General features: G+C 40.8%; 1 protein-coding gene across 2 annotated transcripts in view; it reads left to right on the top strand.

Annotated features, from left to right (window-relative positions):
• FGD3 (FYVE, RhoGEF and PH domain containing 3) overlaps window positions 1-18,313 on the top strand; it is a 106,522-nt gene that overhangs the window by 74,820 nt on the left and 13,389 nt on the right. For both annotated transcript variants that reach the window (XM_081898309.1, XM_081898310.1), the window contains 8 exons: window positions 1,485-1,543; window positions 3,886-4,032; window positions 5,332-5,424; window positions 6,184-6,263; window positions 6,578-6,608; window positions 7,848-7,949; window positions 10,464-10,526; window positions 17,575-17,697. In XM_081898309.1, coding sequence (XP_081754435.1) covers window positions 1,485-1,543; window positions 3,886-4,032; window positions 5,332-5,424; window positions 6,184-6,263; window positions 6,578-6,608; window positions 7,848-7,949; window positions 10,464-10,526; window positions 17,575-17,697 — 698 coding nt within the window. The remainder of the gene's footprint in view (window positions 1-1,484; window positions 1,544-3,885; window positions 4,033-5,331; window positions 5,425-6,183; window positions 6,264-6,577; window positions 6,609-7,847; window positions 7,950-10,463; window positions 10,527-17,574; window positions 17,698-18,313) is intronic.

Raw genomic sequence — 18,313 nt, 5'->3', positions numbered from 1 at the left:
ACAGAAATAGATTTGAGAGGAGACTCGGTATAAGGAAGATATCATTGGAAATGGGTAAACTAAGAGGCAGGAACTCAAGAGGCAATGGAGCTGGGAGAACAATGGGCATGGGAGTTAGAAAGGAATCTGAGACAAGGAGAAAGAAAGTGGGTTACAATTGATGCTAGGTTTAGATCCTTAAAGTAATTGATTGGTAGCAATCCATGTAGTTCAGGGATGGGCAAATTGTGCCCTCCAGATGTTGTTGGACTCCAAATCCCATCAACCCAAGACTGTGTGACCATTTTTGTGTTTTTATATTGCAAACTGTATTGTGATCATGAGATATATAAAATTTAATAACAATAAGAATAATAATTAAATAAATGTGGAGTGGCATAGGTTCCCATCTGCTGATCTATATATTTTGAATGCCACAATACATTATTCTATGTGTTACATGTAAAAAACATATATTTGGCCATTTCCCCCCTTGGTGCTATGAGTTGGATGTAGGATTCTTCCTGTTCAAAAGTATCCAGGCCAGTTCATGCACCCATATATATAGACTCAGCATGTGCTGGGACAGAGAAGCAAGCCTTCCTCCTCTAGCTTGCCATACGCCCAGTCTTGCTTGATCTGCTTTGTATGCTTAACTGGCTGAAAGTCTAATGTGGTATCAGTTCCCCTGCAGGTTTCCTTCCACAAAGAAAAGTACAGACAAAAGGGGACTTGCAGTTCCTTATGCTGATTCTGGGCAACTGAAGAGAAGCATTTGCTAAAGACAGCTTCCTTCTATATAATGAATATGTGCCTTGGAAGCACACAACCAGAAAAGGCACAAATTATGTTCCAGATGTGAAACACCTTCAGAGAGGTGTTTGAGGCTGGGCTTGAACATTAAGAACCTACATTAACACCAACCATAAATTAGGGGAAAGAAATTCCTGTTCCTGCACAGGAAGTTGTATAAATAAAATTGTGCCTAAGCAAAATAACTGTTCATATATTGCATGCTTTCCTCTCTTGGTAATTTACTGGGTAATTTACTGTTGCCCACTGTATACAGGGGACTCTCAACTCATGTGATAGTTACATTCTGGGTATCACACATAAAACCAAAAGCGCATATAGTCAAAACACATTGGGTTCAATGGCAGGTAGGATTGCCAAAGTCATTTTTCCTGGAACACCCTCCCTCATTCCCCTTTTTATTTATTTTTTAAATTCTTTTGCCAAGCATGTAAATCTGAATGCACACAAGTTGCAAGTTATCTGTGCTACTTATTTCAGTTTTTAAAAATGTGTCCTATGTTAATACTCTTGCATACACACTTGACCCTCACAAGCACAGGAATATGATGCAATGGATTTGTCCTTACAAATCTGTCATTTATGTGCAGCCGCATTTTTGCAGAAATGCTGTACACATCAGGGAAATAAAAAACTGCACTATTAACTGATAACGATCTTGAGAATGTGTAACTGCTGCTGCTTTATTGCAGAATCACTGGAGCTCATTTCTACTGCGGCAAACCATTCAAACGCAGCCATCCGAAAGATGGTGAGTAGAAATTGTGTAACTGAATCATCACCTGAGCCATTAACTGAACTTTCTATTTGAACCAGTGGTTTTCTCATTACTCCATGAAGACTTAATGTTGGTTTTTCATACTTATTCAAACTTTCTAGATCAAACTGAAGTATAAATTAGTGCCTTTCTATAGTTATTATCTATTATTTATGTATATGAGGTCCGTCGCCCCGGCATTTTCTCTCTTGTAACTGATACTAATTTATGTAGCCATTTTCAAAAACTCATCTTTTGTTGTAGTTTCTTTCCTGTGTATTCTAAAAATGTTCATAAGTTTTAAATATTCAGCCGTTGTTCTTGCAAATGAAACAGGCCAATTAGGGGATTTGACCCTATATATGGCAGAGAGCAGGTCCATATATTTACATTTTTTACCCATATATGAATATGAACATATATGAGATAGGTGTTGTGTGAAATTGCAATTGCCTGTGACCCTAATACCTGGGGGGCAGGAGGTATTCTCGTCATTAGGCAAATGAATGCATGACTCACAATGAGTTTATTTATAGTGTGGCAAGTGGACATGCTCCTAAGGTTCATTCCCGTTCTGCCAAGTGAAAAATCCTATAAGAAATGTAACAATGATGGAATAAGCAGCAGAGCATATGCTTTGCCTACAGAAGTTTCTGGTTTCAATACCTGCAGAGCTTCTCTAAGTGCTAATGTTCATGTGGTTGAGCAGATGACATCTCAGTTAGTCAAACTCTGAAAGGCAGGCTTAGTCTGGTTTCCAAAATGGCAATGTATGCACTAACTGCAATAAGAACATTTACAAAGATTAGCAATACTTCTTTGTAATCGTGCCGAAACACTGAAAATCCATAAAACTCTCTCTCTCTGTGTGTGTGTGTGTACACAATACCGAGACAATTTCTATAAGATCCAAGCTTTGTGTATGTGTTTATTTAATAAAATCATCCTGCCTTCTCTTGAAAACATTTTAAAGAAAATGCAAGGTTTGTTTTAGACGTTACATATTTACTTGTCTAATTTTACCTCCCAGCAACACTTCTGTTTTTATTAGAAATAATTATAGGCAATGCTTTAAATGAACCCACTTGTTTCTCACTCTGGGCGTTCTTTACAGGAAGTAGTTGTGGCTTTTTCTCTTTCTCAGATTCAGAGGTGTTTCCATCTTCTTTATTGAGACACCATTATTCTTGCACAGGAGTAGGGAACATTTGCATTCAAAGGGTCTCTTATCTTGCCAGTGCTCTGAGTGCCAAGTGGATGGGATCAAAGGCTGGCAATAATAAAGAAACCATGCAGCTTGCAACACACACATATAGCAAGGCATGGGGAACAGTTGCTAAGGAAGCTGTGTAGTGTGTAGTTTTAATCCTATCAATGTTCAATTGTTTTTTAATTATTGTTTTTAGTGTTTTTTAATGTACTTGTAAGCCACCTTGAACTATGTCAGGGAAAATGGGGTGGGGGATTAACAACAACAACAACAACAGCAACATACAGTGGTACCTTGGGTTACATACGCTTCAGGTTACACACTCCGCTAACCCAGAAATAGTGCTTCAGGTTAATAACTTTGCTTCAGGATAAGGTGGCACAGCAGCAGCAGGAGGCCCCATTAGCTAAAGTGATCCTTCAGGTTAAGAATCGACCTCCGGAACAAATTAAGTACTTAACGTGAGGTACCACTGTACTAGTTGTACTCAGAATAGATCTGTTGAAATCAATAAACATTACTACCTCACGTCCTTCAATGCCAATGGGTCTACCCTGAGAAGAATTTGGTTGTCTGGAAAAATTTAATGGCTGCACTGGTAATTGGTGTACAGACCTTTGTGACACATATAAGGCTGCCCCTACTTGCTAAAATTCATATGTGGACATCAGATCCCCATGAAAGTGTCTTTCTCTAGTTTCCAGCTCTTATTACTGCTGTTATGAGGGCTAGAATTTTATCTTCTTTATGATCTTGGGAATCAATTTCCTGACTACTTTGACAGAAGAGCTATTTGGGATTCTGTGGCAATGCAATGAAGTACCAAGAGATGATTAAAATAGAGAGGATTAAATGCTTTATGTTGCTAGAGTGCATTCTGTTTTCATGGTTGCTTTTTTAAGGCTGTGAAAAACCATGGACTTGCACTGTTCATTTCTTCTTTCATGTATTTTTTTGTTGGTTCATTTTTTTATTATTTTTAATACCAGTATTTAGTAATTCTTCAGTAAGTAGCATTTCCCCTGTTAATTAATTGAATTATTTTTTTCTTCTAGTGTGTGTATCGTAAAGCAATAGACAAAGACTAGCTGTTAGCTGAGTTGGCATTTCCTTTTTGTGCTTGTAGGAAAAGATGCACAAGCTGTTAGAAGTGTATGAGCGCCTTGGAGGAGAAGAGGATATTGTTAACCCAGCCAATGAATTGATTAAAGAAGGGCATATTCAGAAACTGTCAGCAAAGAATGGCACCGCTCAGGATAGGTATCTATTTCTGGTGAGTTACTTCATTTCTCTGGAGTAAAGTGTTCACCTACTTTGTAGACACAAAGTCTCCTTTGATCTGATTGGTCAGGTCTTGCTGGTGCAGTCTGCTCTGTATTGCACATGTACACTCCTTTCACAAAAGCAGGTTCTGTTCTGTTTTAAAGAAAATGTTCTTTCTGTTGCCATACCAGTATTTGATGATGCTTTGGGTTTTGTGTAATTGGCACGTTTCTTTTATTAGTTTACCCCAGAGTATTATGCTGCTGAATATTAAATAGTCCACAGACATTAACCTGACAAACCCATTGCCACCAGACTTAAGTATAATCTTTTAAATTATCATTAACAGCCACAGGCTCAACAGTGGACAGCGTCAACCATTTTGTGCAAAAAACAGGAGCAGCACTTTGGAAATCTGAGGTCAGGCCCAGCCAGCCATTAGCTGTTGATTTTCTGACATGGCTCTCTGAATATAATATCCACACATAGATACTCTCTGTGTGAGTCCACATGTGACATAGAAAGCTTTTCTTATTTTTATAGTTCTGCAGAGAATACTACTGAAATATCTGCTGGAAAACACTCTGGCATCTTCCCAGCATGTTGTGGGTTGGTTTTGCACAGGTATATTGTACATTGCAGGTATAGGGCAGGATTCACCTGACTCCTGTTGTCACAAGCCCTGCATGAGGATGTTTGCTTGTACAAGGGGTATTTCCCCTCCCTGGAAATTGGCTCTGGGGTGGGTGAGTAGGAGAACAACCAATATAGTGTGTGTGGAGAAGAGGGTGGTGGGGGGGTGTCATTCTGTCTGGCAGTGGCATTGAATTTCACTCATAGTTATTGCCAGGCAATTCCCCCCCCCCCCTGTAACCAGGCCTGTGGCCTTTTGTTCATGGCCAGGATGTTTTTAATGTGTTTCTTTTGCCTTTTGCTTTTAATGTATTTATTGTGGGGTGTTGTTTGTTTGTCTGTTTGGTTGTAAGTTGCTTTGGGTTGCCCTGGGCAAGATGAAGTGACCAAGAAATTTAATAATAATAATAAATCACAATTCATAGAAGGTAGATGATTCACAGTCAAAATTGAGCTTTCCTCAATCCCCCCATGAGCTGTTGCTATAAAAACGAATTCCTGATAAATTTCACACACCACAGTGCTAGAAATTTTAACCTTTATTGGAGAAATGAACTATAACAACTGATTTTGCAATTAAGGGTGTGGCTATGCTTACTGATTTTATAATGAAGGGTGTGGCTGAATATTAAAGTGATTTCCACATACGATAACAAGAATTTTCCATCAATTGCAGTTTAACAGCATGGTGTTGTACTGCGTGCCCAAACTGAGATTAATAGGCCAGAAATTCAGTGTGCGAGAAAAGATCGATATTGCAGGATTGCAGGTTTGTATCTTGTTTGCTTGCATTTATAATATACTTTTATAACAGTGCTTGGATAGCTCAGTTGTTTAGAGCGTGCTGCCGATAATGCCAAGGTTGCAGGTTCGATCCCCATAAGGGACAGCTGTTTAGTCCTGCATTGCAGAAGGTTGGACTAGTTGATCCTCAGGTTCCCTTCCAACTCTATGATTCAGGATTTGTCACTCTTGTTGAGAAACAAGCCTTTTGGCCATCCCCAGATGCATAAGCAAAGTAAAACACAGGCAACGTGGAAGGCGGAACATGACATGCTGTTATTGAAGATGGAACTGCAGGAAATGAGTATGCAGTATTGCAGACTGTGCAAACAATAACAACAACAAAGCCACAGTCAGTTTCTCCTTCGGCATTGCAGTACCATCAGTGCCACTTGAAAGCCGCTGAGCTTAAAACATAGTGGATGTAGACCCATACATTTCTCCATGCCTAGACAAGTCGCAGATACAGTCTAGGTTAGAGTTCAAGTCTCTTCCACCAACTGCTTCTGCACCTTACCGCTGGCAAACCTTGTTTGTATCTCAGAAAAAAAAACCTTGTGTAAATAATGCCTCTGAAAGCATTGTCATTAAAAAGTAGACACTAGATGTTATTTTTAAACAAACAGTTCATTATTATTAATAGTTGCTGCTGTTTATTTAGAGAGAGTAGAGGTTTGTTTGGTAATCTTAAAAGTGTTTGGAAAATTACATTTTAAAGTATAGCAAAATATACTTGGTTTCCTAGGTCCAGGAAATCAGCAAGCAAAACGTGGCTCATACATTCTCAATAACAGGAAAGAAGAGATCATTGGAGCTACAAGCTAGGTACAGAATTTTGTTCATTCATTCTGCATGTTTTGAGCAAGGAATGTTAGGCTGTGGAAGCAATTGGTAAAATAATTCATTCTAGTAAATTCTATTGTTTTGAATCATAAATAAGGTAGAGGGGAAGCAAGGGGTAGTTTTCAATTATATGCTGCCGAGTTTAGAATAGGTGGCATATCAGATTCCAGCAACAAAACACGAATTTACTGTAGAGATGAATAAGACTATTATTTGCTTATAAGACTGCAGATATTAAAACAGCTACTGAATATGCTACATGTATACAACATGTATGTCTCTTCTGCATTTTATAGGACAGAAGAAGAGAAGAAAGAATGGATCCAGGTCAGTATAAGCATATTTTACTTAGCCTTTGTGCCAGCCCATTTCATTTGCGGTGTTCTTCTTTGCTAAGTACATGAAGCTGCATATAGGAACTTTTTTCTCCATTTCATTATTTCCAAGGTGTTATACCCCACCCTGCCAAAAAGACACCTTTCCCTGAGCAACTTACAATAAAATACAGCTATACAAAGATAAGTAAAGCTGAGTAAAATAACAATAAAGCTAGCATTTTTTTAAAAAAAAAGCATTATAAAAAAAACAGACACTGGAGATGAAAGCATGCCATTAACATTCCTGAGATAGTAAAAAAAGACTTTGGTGCTAAGATGATGTCAGAGTAGGCAAATGTGAACCTCCTGGTGGTATTTCATAACTAGGACTGTAACAGAAAAGGCTGCTCCCTAATCATAATCCACCAAGGGTTGTATCTAGCAAAGCCATCCTATTAGTGCAAGGACTTCTGCCTGAACAACAAAACAGCCTCTCTGCCCCATGTGATGCTGCACTCCACCCAGATCTATCCTGGGGTTTCCTCCAACTCTTCACAGCAGATTGGTGAGGGAGTAGAGGAAGTCCCATTACGCAAGCAGAAGGCATTACGCAGCTTGGTCAGATACAGCCCTGTATACATGATGGGTATCCAAAGTCTCTGAGGATTATCTTAAGGCACTCATGTGAAGAAAATGGTCAAATATGTCCCAGGCCATGAAGAAATAACTTTAAAAGTGGGCATAATCACTTTAATGTAAACCTGAACATAGACGAATAGCCAATGCAGATGCTTCAGAACAAGCAAGATGGATTCCTAATGCCGAGTCCCAGTTAGCATTTCCACAATAGTATTTTACACTAACTGCGTCTTCAAAGGCAGCCTCACATGTACTCTATTACAGTAATGGAAAATATTGCTTCGGGGTGAGGAACTGATGACTTCTACGTTGAAATCTTATTGGTGTTTTAGCAGAAGACCCATTGCCTACCTCTCCCATTACATTTATATAATTCGGATAGTGCTTTTGTTCCTTATAGTTAGTTAACTGAAGTGACCTCTCAGTTTTTACAGAATACATTCTTAATTTGAGGCTCTACTTTTGGAAATTCTTTATCTTGTAGAAACAACACTCTTAAGTAATGACATCTGCAAACAGTTTTGTTTTAAAAAGGGTTTTTGGTTTTGTGTTCTAAATAAGATTTTGCAGCTTACTTTTACTTACTGCATTTCTTGGAATTTTATTGCAGGTCATTCAAGCAACAATTGAAAAACATAAACAGAACAGTGAAACGTTTAGAGCTTATAATAGCTCTTTTTCTCAAGAAGATGAGCATCTCCCAGATTCATCAGTAAGCATTTAGTGATCATTATTCCTGTGGGTCTTTGCTGTCATATATATTGCACTTAAACTTGCATTTTTTTTGTTTTTAATTTGTAGCCTGTGGTTTTGATCTGTAGTTCCCTTAAGTGGAGCTTCACTCCTGGGACTTTCCATTGGGGAACTGGACAAAGGGGGGCAATTTTCTCCACCTCTTGACACTTGCTTATATTGAGTTACATTAATCACTTTATGAACATGCTTAAAAGCACAGGTCCTAGTACCAATCCTTGGTGGCATAGGAACCAACTCTTACGGGTTAAGGTCCTTTCACGTGCCCCCCATAAATATTTGAGGCCCCCCCACCTGAAGTTGATGGGCATTACCATTCAAATAGCATGTGTGTGCTGTGTCTTTGTTTGATTATGCAAGGTTGGCTCTCTTTCTTGGTGGACTCCACTTTCTACTTCCATCCATTAGGAGAACTATGCATTTATTCCTGCTCTCTGCTTCCTGTTTCTTACCCAGTTACTGATTCTTAAGAGGACCTCTCCTCTTATTCTGTGTCTGATAAACTTACTCAGGAATATTTGACAATGTACTTTTATCTATATACTTGTTGGCACTCTCAAAATACTAAGAAAGGTTACCTTTGCTGAAACTTGTTCTTCTATATGCTTGGGAGTTCTTTAATAAAGCTTTTCACCAGTTTTCCAGGAATAAGTAAACTGGTCTGTAATTTGCTGGATCCCTTTAAAAGAGATTCATGTTAAGTTGGCTACTTTCCACACCTCAGGTATGGGGATTGATAGTAGGCACATGTTACATATTTTTCTTAGAAGATCAACAATTTCACATTTGAACTCTTTAAGAACTCTCAAGTGGATGCCATCTGGATCCAGTGTTTTGTCAGTTTTCAATTTGCCCATAAGACCTAGAACGTAGTCACTTATCACTGCTATTCTCATACTCCATCTCTAAGAAAGTTCAGACCCAGGGATTTATCCCACATCTTCTGTGAGGCAGGCACAATAATTCATTCAGCTTCTCTGAACTTTCTCTTCTATCCTTTAACAGTCTTTTGATACCCATGTCATTCAAAGATCCAGCTGCTTTCCTAGCTGGTCTCCTGCTATTCATGTATTTAAAGAGTTTTTTGTTGGTGGTCTTTATGTTTTTAACAATGTGCTCCTTGAATTCCTCTTCCTCCCCTTTCAACAAAGCTGCAGTTTTCTCAAGAAAATGGTCCCTAATAGCCTCTAAGAGCTTCCTTTTCTCTGCTTGCTAACCATGATGACATCCTCTTGGCCCTGGTGGTACATTTCTTGAACTGTAGTATACATTCTAGTCGAGCTTTCATTGTGGTTTTGAAACCCCCAAGCATTCTGGAAAAATTGGGTCTTCTTTACTTTGCCTCTTAGCTTCCTTTTTACCAGTTCCTTCATTCTGGGGAGCTTTTCTCTTTTGAAATCAAATGTGACTGTGTAGAACTTTCTGGACAATTGTCCGCTTACATAGATGTTAAATTTGATAGTATTATGGATCACTGTTCCCAATTGGCTCAACAGTACTTATATCTCACGCCAGGTTCTGAGTGCTACACCTCTAGTTGATTCCCATAGAACATCATCATTTAGGATATCTAGAAATAGATGTTACCAGTTTGTTATGTTTGGAGCATATAGCCTGTCTGTCTGAGGGTAATTAAAGTCACCCATTACTACAGCAGTTCTCCTTTGGATGTCTCCTGGATTTTATTCTCCATCTCAAGATTCTCTCAGCATTTTGGTCATGGTGATGATAGTATACCCCGAGTACTAAATTGCTCTTGGAAGCCCGTATTACCACCCACAACAGTGTGGCTAGCTTTCAAGAATTTTAAATATGATGATTTTATGTTCTATTAGAACCAAAATGTTATTACATCATGGGCAGATATGTGTTGGTGTGCACAAAAAGAGCCAGTGCGGTATAGCCTATGGTATGTTTCTATGAGCCTTTTGAATCCGGGTTCAAATCGCCACTCAGATATGAAGTTCATTGGGTCCTTGAGCAGTCCTAACATGCAGGTGCTTTGCTGGGAAATGCTAAAATGGGAACTCCCTGGACAAAAGGTGGATAGACTATAATAAAGTATAACTACTGATATCCTGTGTATATTAGACAGAGAAGGTCTATTCTGGTGCCTCATTTATCATTCCACAATGTCAAATTACAATGTTGGGTAGAACTATATCCATAGTGGCTGAAATGCCTCTCAGGTATTTTGTGTCGCCACCCATTGTCTTTAGCCTTTCTGTGTATATTTCACAACAGCTCTTTCATCAGTAGTGTCATATACCATTACGGTCTGGTGCCCATGTAACAGTGCAGACCTTCATTGCACCTCTGGGTCACCTTGCAACCACAAGAATGGTGTAACAGCAGTCATAGTGACCCTTCCCAAACACTCCTTGGCCAGTGCAAGAGCTCATAGTATCGAGCTATTAAAGAGCTAGGTGTTTTATTAGTATTCATGTGCTTTCTGATGGCTTTCCCACAACAGATAGCGAGCACCAGTTCTGTGGAATCCATGCCAGGAACAGATGGTAGCAGCACATCTGGAGGGGTAAGCGATTGCGAGGAGGATGCCTCATTAAATCAAATGTTCAAATGTTTTGTTTTGATGAGGGGGTGGGGGAGCAGGCCCATTCCAGACATGGTCATGCATTAGCCTATCTTCTCTATTTGAATTTTATTTACTTGAACTGTGCCTTTTCACCATTAGTGAAAATTGCTCCTGTCCTTTTCTAATGTAAAACTTTCAATACTTTTCTCACTTCTGAAACACGAGCCCATAAGCAGACTGAATTAGCTTCCTTTGAATACTGTTGGAAAAGAAAGCCACTCCCGAACTAAGGAGGGGGGGGGGTTGCGGGTTCACGCCCCCGTCCACATTCTCGCGGGGCTGGCGTCAGCCCCGCAAGACTCAGGGATTCCCCAGCCTCTTTAATATTCATCGCCCCCAGCGCCAGCCAATTGGCTGGCGGCGGGGGCGGGATTTCTAGGTGCACTTAAGGTCAGGGTTGCCCTGGCTCGCCCCTTTCTTTCTCTCCAGCAGCAGCGGTAGTTCGTTAAAGGACTCCGGGGGGCGTCGCCTCGTCCGAAACCTACGGAGGCTAGGGCCTAAAGCGCGCTCCTGAGCCGTAACCCCTTGGGGAACGCCTAGGGATGTGCATCTCAGGGGCTCCCCCTGCTGGTGCTTAACCCTTCCCGGTTAGACGGGATAGTCACTTAGGGCCAATGCCTCAAGCCAATACCACTCTTACCTGTAATCAATAAAGTTGTGGCCATTTTTCGCCCATTAACCTAAAATTATGGTGTCCGTTGCCTTTATTTACTCCATTTGTGGGAGGGGGCGGGTAAAGGTAAAGGTACCCCTGCCCGTATGGGCCAGTCTTGCCAGACTCTAGGGTTGTGCGCTCATCTCACTCTAGAGGCCGGGAGCCAGCGCTGTCCGCAGAGACTTCCGGGTCACGTGGCCAGCGTGACAAGCTGCATCTGGCAAGCCAGAGCAGCACACGGAACGCCATTTACCTCCCCGCTGGTAAGCGGTCCCTATTTATCTACTTGCACCCGGGGGTGCTTTCGAACTGCTAGGTTGGCAGGCGCTGGGACCGAACGACAGGAGCGCACCCCACCGCGGGGATTCAAACCGCCGACCATGCGATTGGCAAGTCCTAGGCACTGAGGTTTTACCCACAGCGCCACCCGCGTCCCCTAGGGGGCGGGTATTGCCACGCAAATCATTGTCTTCTGTTCACAAGCGAACAGGACTCCTGAAGCCAGTACAAAATAAGCCATTGTTACTTGACATAGATGTTTCCGTAAGTCTGAGCCGAAGACTAGAAAGATAAGCTTGTCCATTCTGTGTTTCACTAGAAGTCTTTGAATTATCAGCAGAAACGCTTTACTTTTGGCAGCTGGGAAAGGCACAGTAATTTCCCCCCTAATGATGGTTTTCAATGTAAGCACTGCAAATTGTGGCTCACATCCATAATATGCCACAGATGTCTTTTATTAGGAAACCAGAGTCTTAGGTCTGGTTCGGATGTTCACCAGTTAAGATATCAGATGGTGCTTCTTACATGAAAAGCTGCCGCTCTAGGCTAAACTGCTTTAATTCAGTGTGCTGTACTTGGCATTCTTTATAATTAGGGCTTTCACCTGATGAAAGAAATTGTAGCCAATTAATCAGATGAGTTTCAGTCTAGTAAGATTGGTTGATTAAATCTGTGTAAATTTGCATATGAATAGTAATACTGGGGACACACACACACACACACACACACACACACACACACACACACACCATATCTCTCTTGATAGAGAGAGCAGGAGGTGGAGTCCCCTTTCTGAGATGGTGCCTGTTACCTATAGTTTTTGGAAACACTTGCGTTTATACCATTTTCCATTTTTAAAATCTGCTGCCTGCTTAAATGGAAGGCACACTTTTAGCCACTCAAACGGTAATTAGGTATATTCACTGATTAAGGATTGCAGCCCTTCTTACAGTTTAGCTTGCTTCAGTCACAGCATAGTATTCTCAAGCCCAAAATGTCTTGTTGTAAACAGGCGTGCACTCCAGGGATTCATACAGGCCATTTGACTAAGTTAGGCCCACTAATTTCAGTGGTCTACCCTGAGTGAAACTGAGTTAAATACCACTGCAATCTGTGCTGCCTATGAGGTTTTGAAGAAAGAGATCATGTGGATGAAATGGGGGGGGGGTGTTTCCTTGCCACAGTTCACAAGACCATTCTGCTATGTAACTCAATGGAAGGGGTAGTCATTGTGGTACCCTCCAGAACTCTGTCTCCTATTATCCTCAGTCAGCATAGCTAATGGAAGTTGTAGTCTAGCAACACCTGGAGACATAGTCCCAGGCCCTTCAGTAAACCCAACATGCAATACTTTCCCCAGAAAATCTGCCTTTGCTGTCCATCTACTACCAAACCAGGTTCTAGATCCTTGCAGTACTTAACAGAGCCCTGAAAAACCTGGGTCCTGGATTGCCTAAACCCTTATAACCAAACTCAGTCATTGATGTAGAAGCATCATTGGTCGTCCCCCAAGTTGGGGCGGTGCTCATCTGACAATAAGAAACCGAGCCTTTAGTATTGTTGGTCCAGTCCTGTGAAATGCTCTGCTAAATAGAGCATCAGCAGGTGCCTTCTGTTTCAACCTTTAAACACCTGCTGAGAACTTCTCTGTGCTACCCTGTTTCCATAGTGGTCAGTTGATGGTCTTTGATTTTAAAATTTTACATGTTTTTATTAGAGGTAGTTGTTGTTGCCAACTGCTTTGACTTTTTAAATGATCCAGCATACTCTGTTTGCCATTCAACAATTTGAGATGCTGTGCAATTTCCTGGCATTTTCATAAAAGGCTTGGAGGACAACATGGTTGGGATTTGTTTTTGTTTTTTATAATATTTTTATTAGTTTTTACACATATTAAAGACAGTACAAAACAAAACACAAACAACAAAAACATACAACAAAAATTCGACTTCCCCATGCCTTCCCTTCGCCACATCCTTATTTTGCCATTTTTTCGAGCAACTCATCAGTCAGTATTTAATCAAGTCCCTTTTAAATTTTCTTAGAGTTTAAGATTTACAGCTGTGATTCTTTGTTTCTTACCCCAACATGGTTGGGATTTGTTACAACTGCTCTAAATAGTCACAGCAATCCCAGCAGCTCTTGAATGGCAGCTGGCGGCGATGGTAAATGATGTCTGATGTTTGCCAGGGCTTGGCTGCTTGCTCTGGTATGGGAGAGAAGGAAATGCCTAAATGCCATGCGGAGCTTTTTGCCATGGGGAATTCTTTGGGTCTTGCTGTGAACAGTGGTTATGGTTACTTTTTTATATTAATGTACAGTGGTACCTTGGGTTACATACACTTCAGGTTACATAAGCTTCAGGTTACAGACTCCGCTAACCCAGAAATAGTACCTCGGGTTAAGAACTTTGCTTCAGGATGAGAACAGAAATTGTGCTCCGGTGGCACAGCAGCAGCAGGAGGCTCCATTAGCTAAAGTGGTGCTTCAGGTTAAGAACAGTTTCAGGTTAAGAATGGACCTCCGGAATGAATTAAGTACGTAACCAGAGGTACCACTGTACAATATTATTATAAGCATCAATTAGGTTTTTTGAACTACGAAAACATTAAAGAAGATAGCAGCTTTATATATTTTGCATTATAACATTTCTGTACTTAATCTCAATTGTGTTACCCATTTAAATCTTCGTTGTTGTTGTTTTAAAAAATAAATCTGTGTATTTTGCTTACAGTAGACATGCTACTTTTTAATAAAAAGCCAAGTCGCTTCTCTGTTTAATAGGAATGCCACTTAAAGCTCGCAGTAAAAGTTGAAATCAAGGTTCATATTTATACATTTGTGTGTGAATCTTTCTCCTAGCGTTTGAAAAGCACCTGTCAACGGCTAGCTGGATTGTGCCATCCAAGAGCTTCTGTGTTAAACACAGCCTCTTTTTTCTCTTTAAGTCTTTATACAGCTGAACCACTTGGTGGTGGTGATAGGCAGCAAACTAGAAGCTGCCTTCTTTATTCTGTCCAGCTTCCTATAGGAATGCTTAAGACATTGTGATATGGCCAGTATTAATTAAGAAAGCTATATCAGATCGTTAAAATTGTAGGGTAGGGTATTCAAATGATGTAAAATACATTAGTAAATACTGCATAGTGGTTTTGCACCCCAAATACACAGAAGTTTCTGTTGCTTTAGTTTATTTGCTGGTTGGCATTCTTTTCAGAATTGTCATTGAGGAATGGCCATGTCTTCACTGCCATTTTCATATAGGTTGCGTTATTTACATCATACAGTCACTCTCTAAAATATAAATGGAAGTAAATTGCAAAGCCTGTAGCATTACACAGGGTTGAGTAACAGCATTCCGTCAGTTTCACTCCCATTATTGTGAAATCATGCCTGTTTGCCTGTTGAGTGAGTTTCCATGCCGGCATGTAAATGCTGAAGGCAGAACAGTAGGGATTCTGCTGTGCTGGAAAGGGGTCTACGGAACTTGCTCCCCCAGGAAGCCGTGATGCTCACTGGCTTGGAGACACAGACAAATCCATGCAGGAGAGGGATATTGATGGCTACGCTCTGCTCTTGCAGTTGGAGGCAGCAATGCTTCTGAATACCTGTTGCTGGAAATCACAGGAGGAGTTGGGCTCTTGTGCTCGGGTCCTGCTTGCTGGTTTCCCACAGGCATCTGTGGGAAATAAATTATTATTTAGGGAAGTTTTGAATGTGTGACATTTTAATGTATTTTTAATCTTTGTTGGAAGCCGCCCAGAGTGGCTGGGGAAACCCAACCAGATGGGTGGGTACAATAATAATAAATTGTTGTTGTTGTTATCTGGTTGGCCACTGTGGGTACTGGATGCAGGACCACAGGGGCCATTGATCTGATCAAGCAGGCTATTCTTATGATGGAGAACCCCCTATTCTTGTAGAAAAGTAGTGGGGCTGTGGGAATAAACTCTTAACCTACGCAGAACCCCAAAGTGCACTCAATGCAGGTTGCACATGTACCATTTCCTCAAGGCACCAGTGCACATCCACAAGGCAGGAGGATTCAGGGGAGGCAATACTCTTATCCCAAGAGTTCCAAGGCACTGGGATCAGTAACCCTTGCTTCCTTTATTTTTCCACTTCCCTGAAGTTGCCATGCAACAAGACTCTTTTTGGTGATGGATGGGAAGTGCTCCACCACCACCACTGAAATATCACGGGGGAAGCTGATTTGGGTTCTGATGACATTTGCTCAATTCCTTTCTGTCGGATCCTTTTGGTGGTTCAGGAGGGCTGAGACCCGTTCACTGCATACAGGGTTGTTGTGGAATGTAGGATCTAGCAAGGCATTTCTTTCACTCTGTGTTATTTGCAGGGCTCTCTAATAGATGTTAAAAGGGACGTGGGTGGCACTTTGGTCTAAACCACTGAGCCTAGGGCTTGCCGATCGGAAGGTTGGCGGTTTGAATCCCAGCGATGGGGTGAGCTCCCATTGCTCGGTCCCTGCTCCTGCCAACCTAGCAGTTCGAAAGCACATCAAAGTGCAAGTAGATAAATAGGTACCAGTCCGGCGGGAAGGTAAACAGCATTTCCGTGTGCTTCTCTGGTTCGCCAGAAGTGGCTTAGTCATGCTGGCCACATGACCCAGAAGCTGTACGCCAGCTCCCTCGGCCAATAAAGCGAGATGAGCACCGAAACCCCAGAGTCGTCTACAACTGGACCTAATGGTCAGGGGTCCCTTTACCTTTACCTAATAGATGTTGCACCTGATAAAGTACAGCTTGGTGGAAATCCCTAGCGCTAAGGCTGAGGCAAATCACAGGCCGCAGTGACAGCAAAGGTGCAAATTGGTGGTGGTGTTGTAGTCTGAGCCTGTATGATCGGCAACACAATGCTAGCTTGTTGCGGAATGGCCCTTTAATTTATTTATTTCAAAAGCTTTTGTGTGCACCTGAAATACCGTAAATGTCATCAGTAGCTAATATTCCGGACACTTGTAATTGTTAGTTGCTATAGTAATTGAGAGCTTCTTTACATACTGAAGCAGCCTCTGAGTGTGTGGTTTGTAATGTGAGCAGAAAAGGCAGTGCATGGAAGACTGTTAGCAAACCTATAACACACTCCATAAAGTTTAATTACAGGCCATGCCTATACCTTTAAAAAACGATCTTTGTGCTCTTTGGGGCAAGAAATGAATGCTAATATAAATTAAACAACTTCTCTGAAATGAACCATATGCTTGGTTCTGAACTGGGTAGTGTTGCAGTTGCTGCTTTGCTTAGAGCAATGGGATTGAATGATTAAAATCTTTACTGCTCATGCATACGTACTTGGCAGGCTAAGGTTCTTGGCTGCACCTGCAGCCTAGCTGTTTCCACTTTGCTCCTTCCCAGTAAGAGCAGGTAAACAAACCAGGAATGAAGGAATTCCTGAAAGTTATGTCCAAATGCAGGATCGTAATTTGTTTCATCCTAACAGATTATGATTTGTAGCCATTCTGAAACCATGACCATTTGTTGGCTTTCCAATATGCTTGAAGTTCTCCTGAAGTCTGCCTGTAACTGCCTGGGAAGGTCTGCATTCTTCCTTTTGAGTAGTTGTCTCAAATTCTTCAGACAAAGAAGTCTCGCTCAAAATATACATCCTTGCAGGTAGTTTGCTTGCATGTTGCTTGCACAGCAGGAAATACTTTCTGAGGGAGAAGGCAGCTCACATATCAGGAAGGGTAAAGAGACCTTGAGCATGCAAATAATAGACTTCTTAGAAAATCTATAATTCTTAACCAAACAGTGCTAGTTCAGCCCTTGTTAGAGGCTTTTAAAATAGCTGGTCTAGCCATCATTCCAAATGTCTAGAGCTGTTTGGCTGTGAAAGTTGGCCCGTAACAACTGGCAAAAATTGAGTTAAGGTATATCTGGCACTCTAAATGCTAACCACGTGTGTTAAAATCACGACATTATATATACCAAACTTTAAAATAATAATGATAATACATTTGTGGGGCTCAAGCTGCCCTTCACTGGTTCAAAGTCACATTGTTTAACATTTAAATTTTATTTTTTTTCATCCCAGCCTGAGTGTTGCAGAAAATCCTCCAAATCAAAGAGAGAAAAGGAGAAGCAAGCTTGCAAAAGCTGCAGTGAAAGCTTCAACTCCATTACAAAAAGACGTCACCATTGCAAGCAATGTGGGGCAGTGAGTATTGGAGTGAAAATTACTGTTTATATGTATGTGCATTGTTACTCATTTGGAACAAGCTGGTTTTACTTTATAAAATTCTGCAAAAAAAGAAATGAAAAAAAGGAAATCATCTTCTCAAGTATTATTCTGTCCTTCAGTTCCCAAGACTGTATGCATAAGTAGACTGATTTACCCCTTTCCACGTTTTTATCTTCTGGTGTGCCATGCTCCTTAACAATGGGAAAATCATGATCAAACAGTATTTGAATGGATCTCTTAGGACAAATTTCACACCATTTCTAAATAAGAAAGAAAGATTTTTCATATTTAAACACAGATACTTTGAATTAAATTCCGTTGAAATCCGGTGAAACTTTAATCCAAGGTTTATTCATTTCATTGGAATTTGTTTTTAGTTTTTTCCAATCACAGCCATTTTGCCCATGTTTTGCTTAATTTAACATGAATCATCCAAACATTAAAACTTGCCATTATTTAAAGCCACAGATTATCTTTATCATCTAACAGAACCCGGTGTCAGATGTACCTCTCATTGATAAATAATCAACCCCAACTTTTAGATAGCTTTGTTCCGTAACCACTTACATTCTAATATAACAACAATATAGTT

The sequence above is a fragment of the Podarcis melisellensis genome, assembly GCF_964234715.1.
Source record: "Podarcis melisellensis genome assembly, chromosome: 2".
Lineage (NCBI taxonomy): Eukaryota > Metazoa > Chordata > Lepidosauria > Squamata > Lacertidae > Podarcis > Podarcis melisellensis.
Note: the sequence above shows the minus strand (reverse complement) of the source record. Positions and strands in the feature narration are given on the sequence as shown.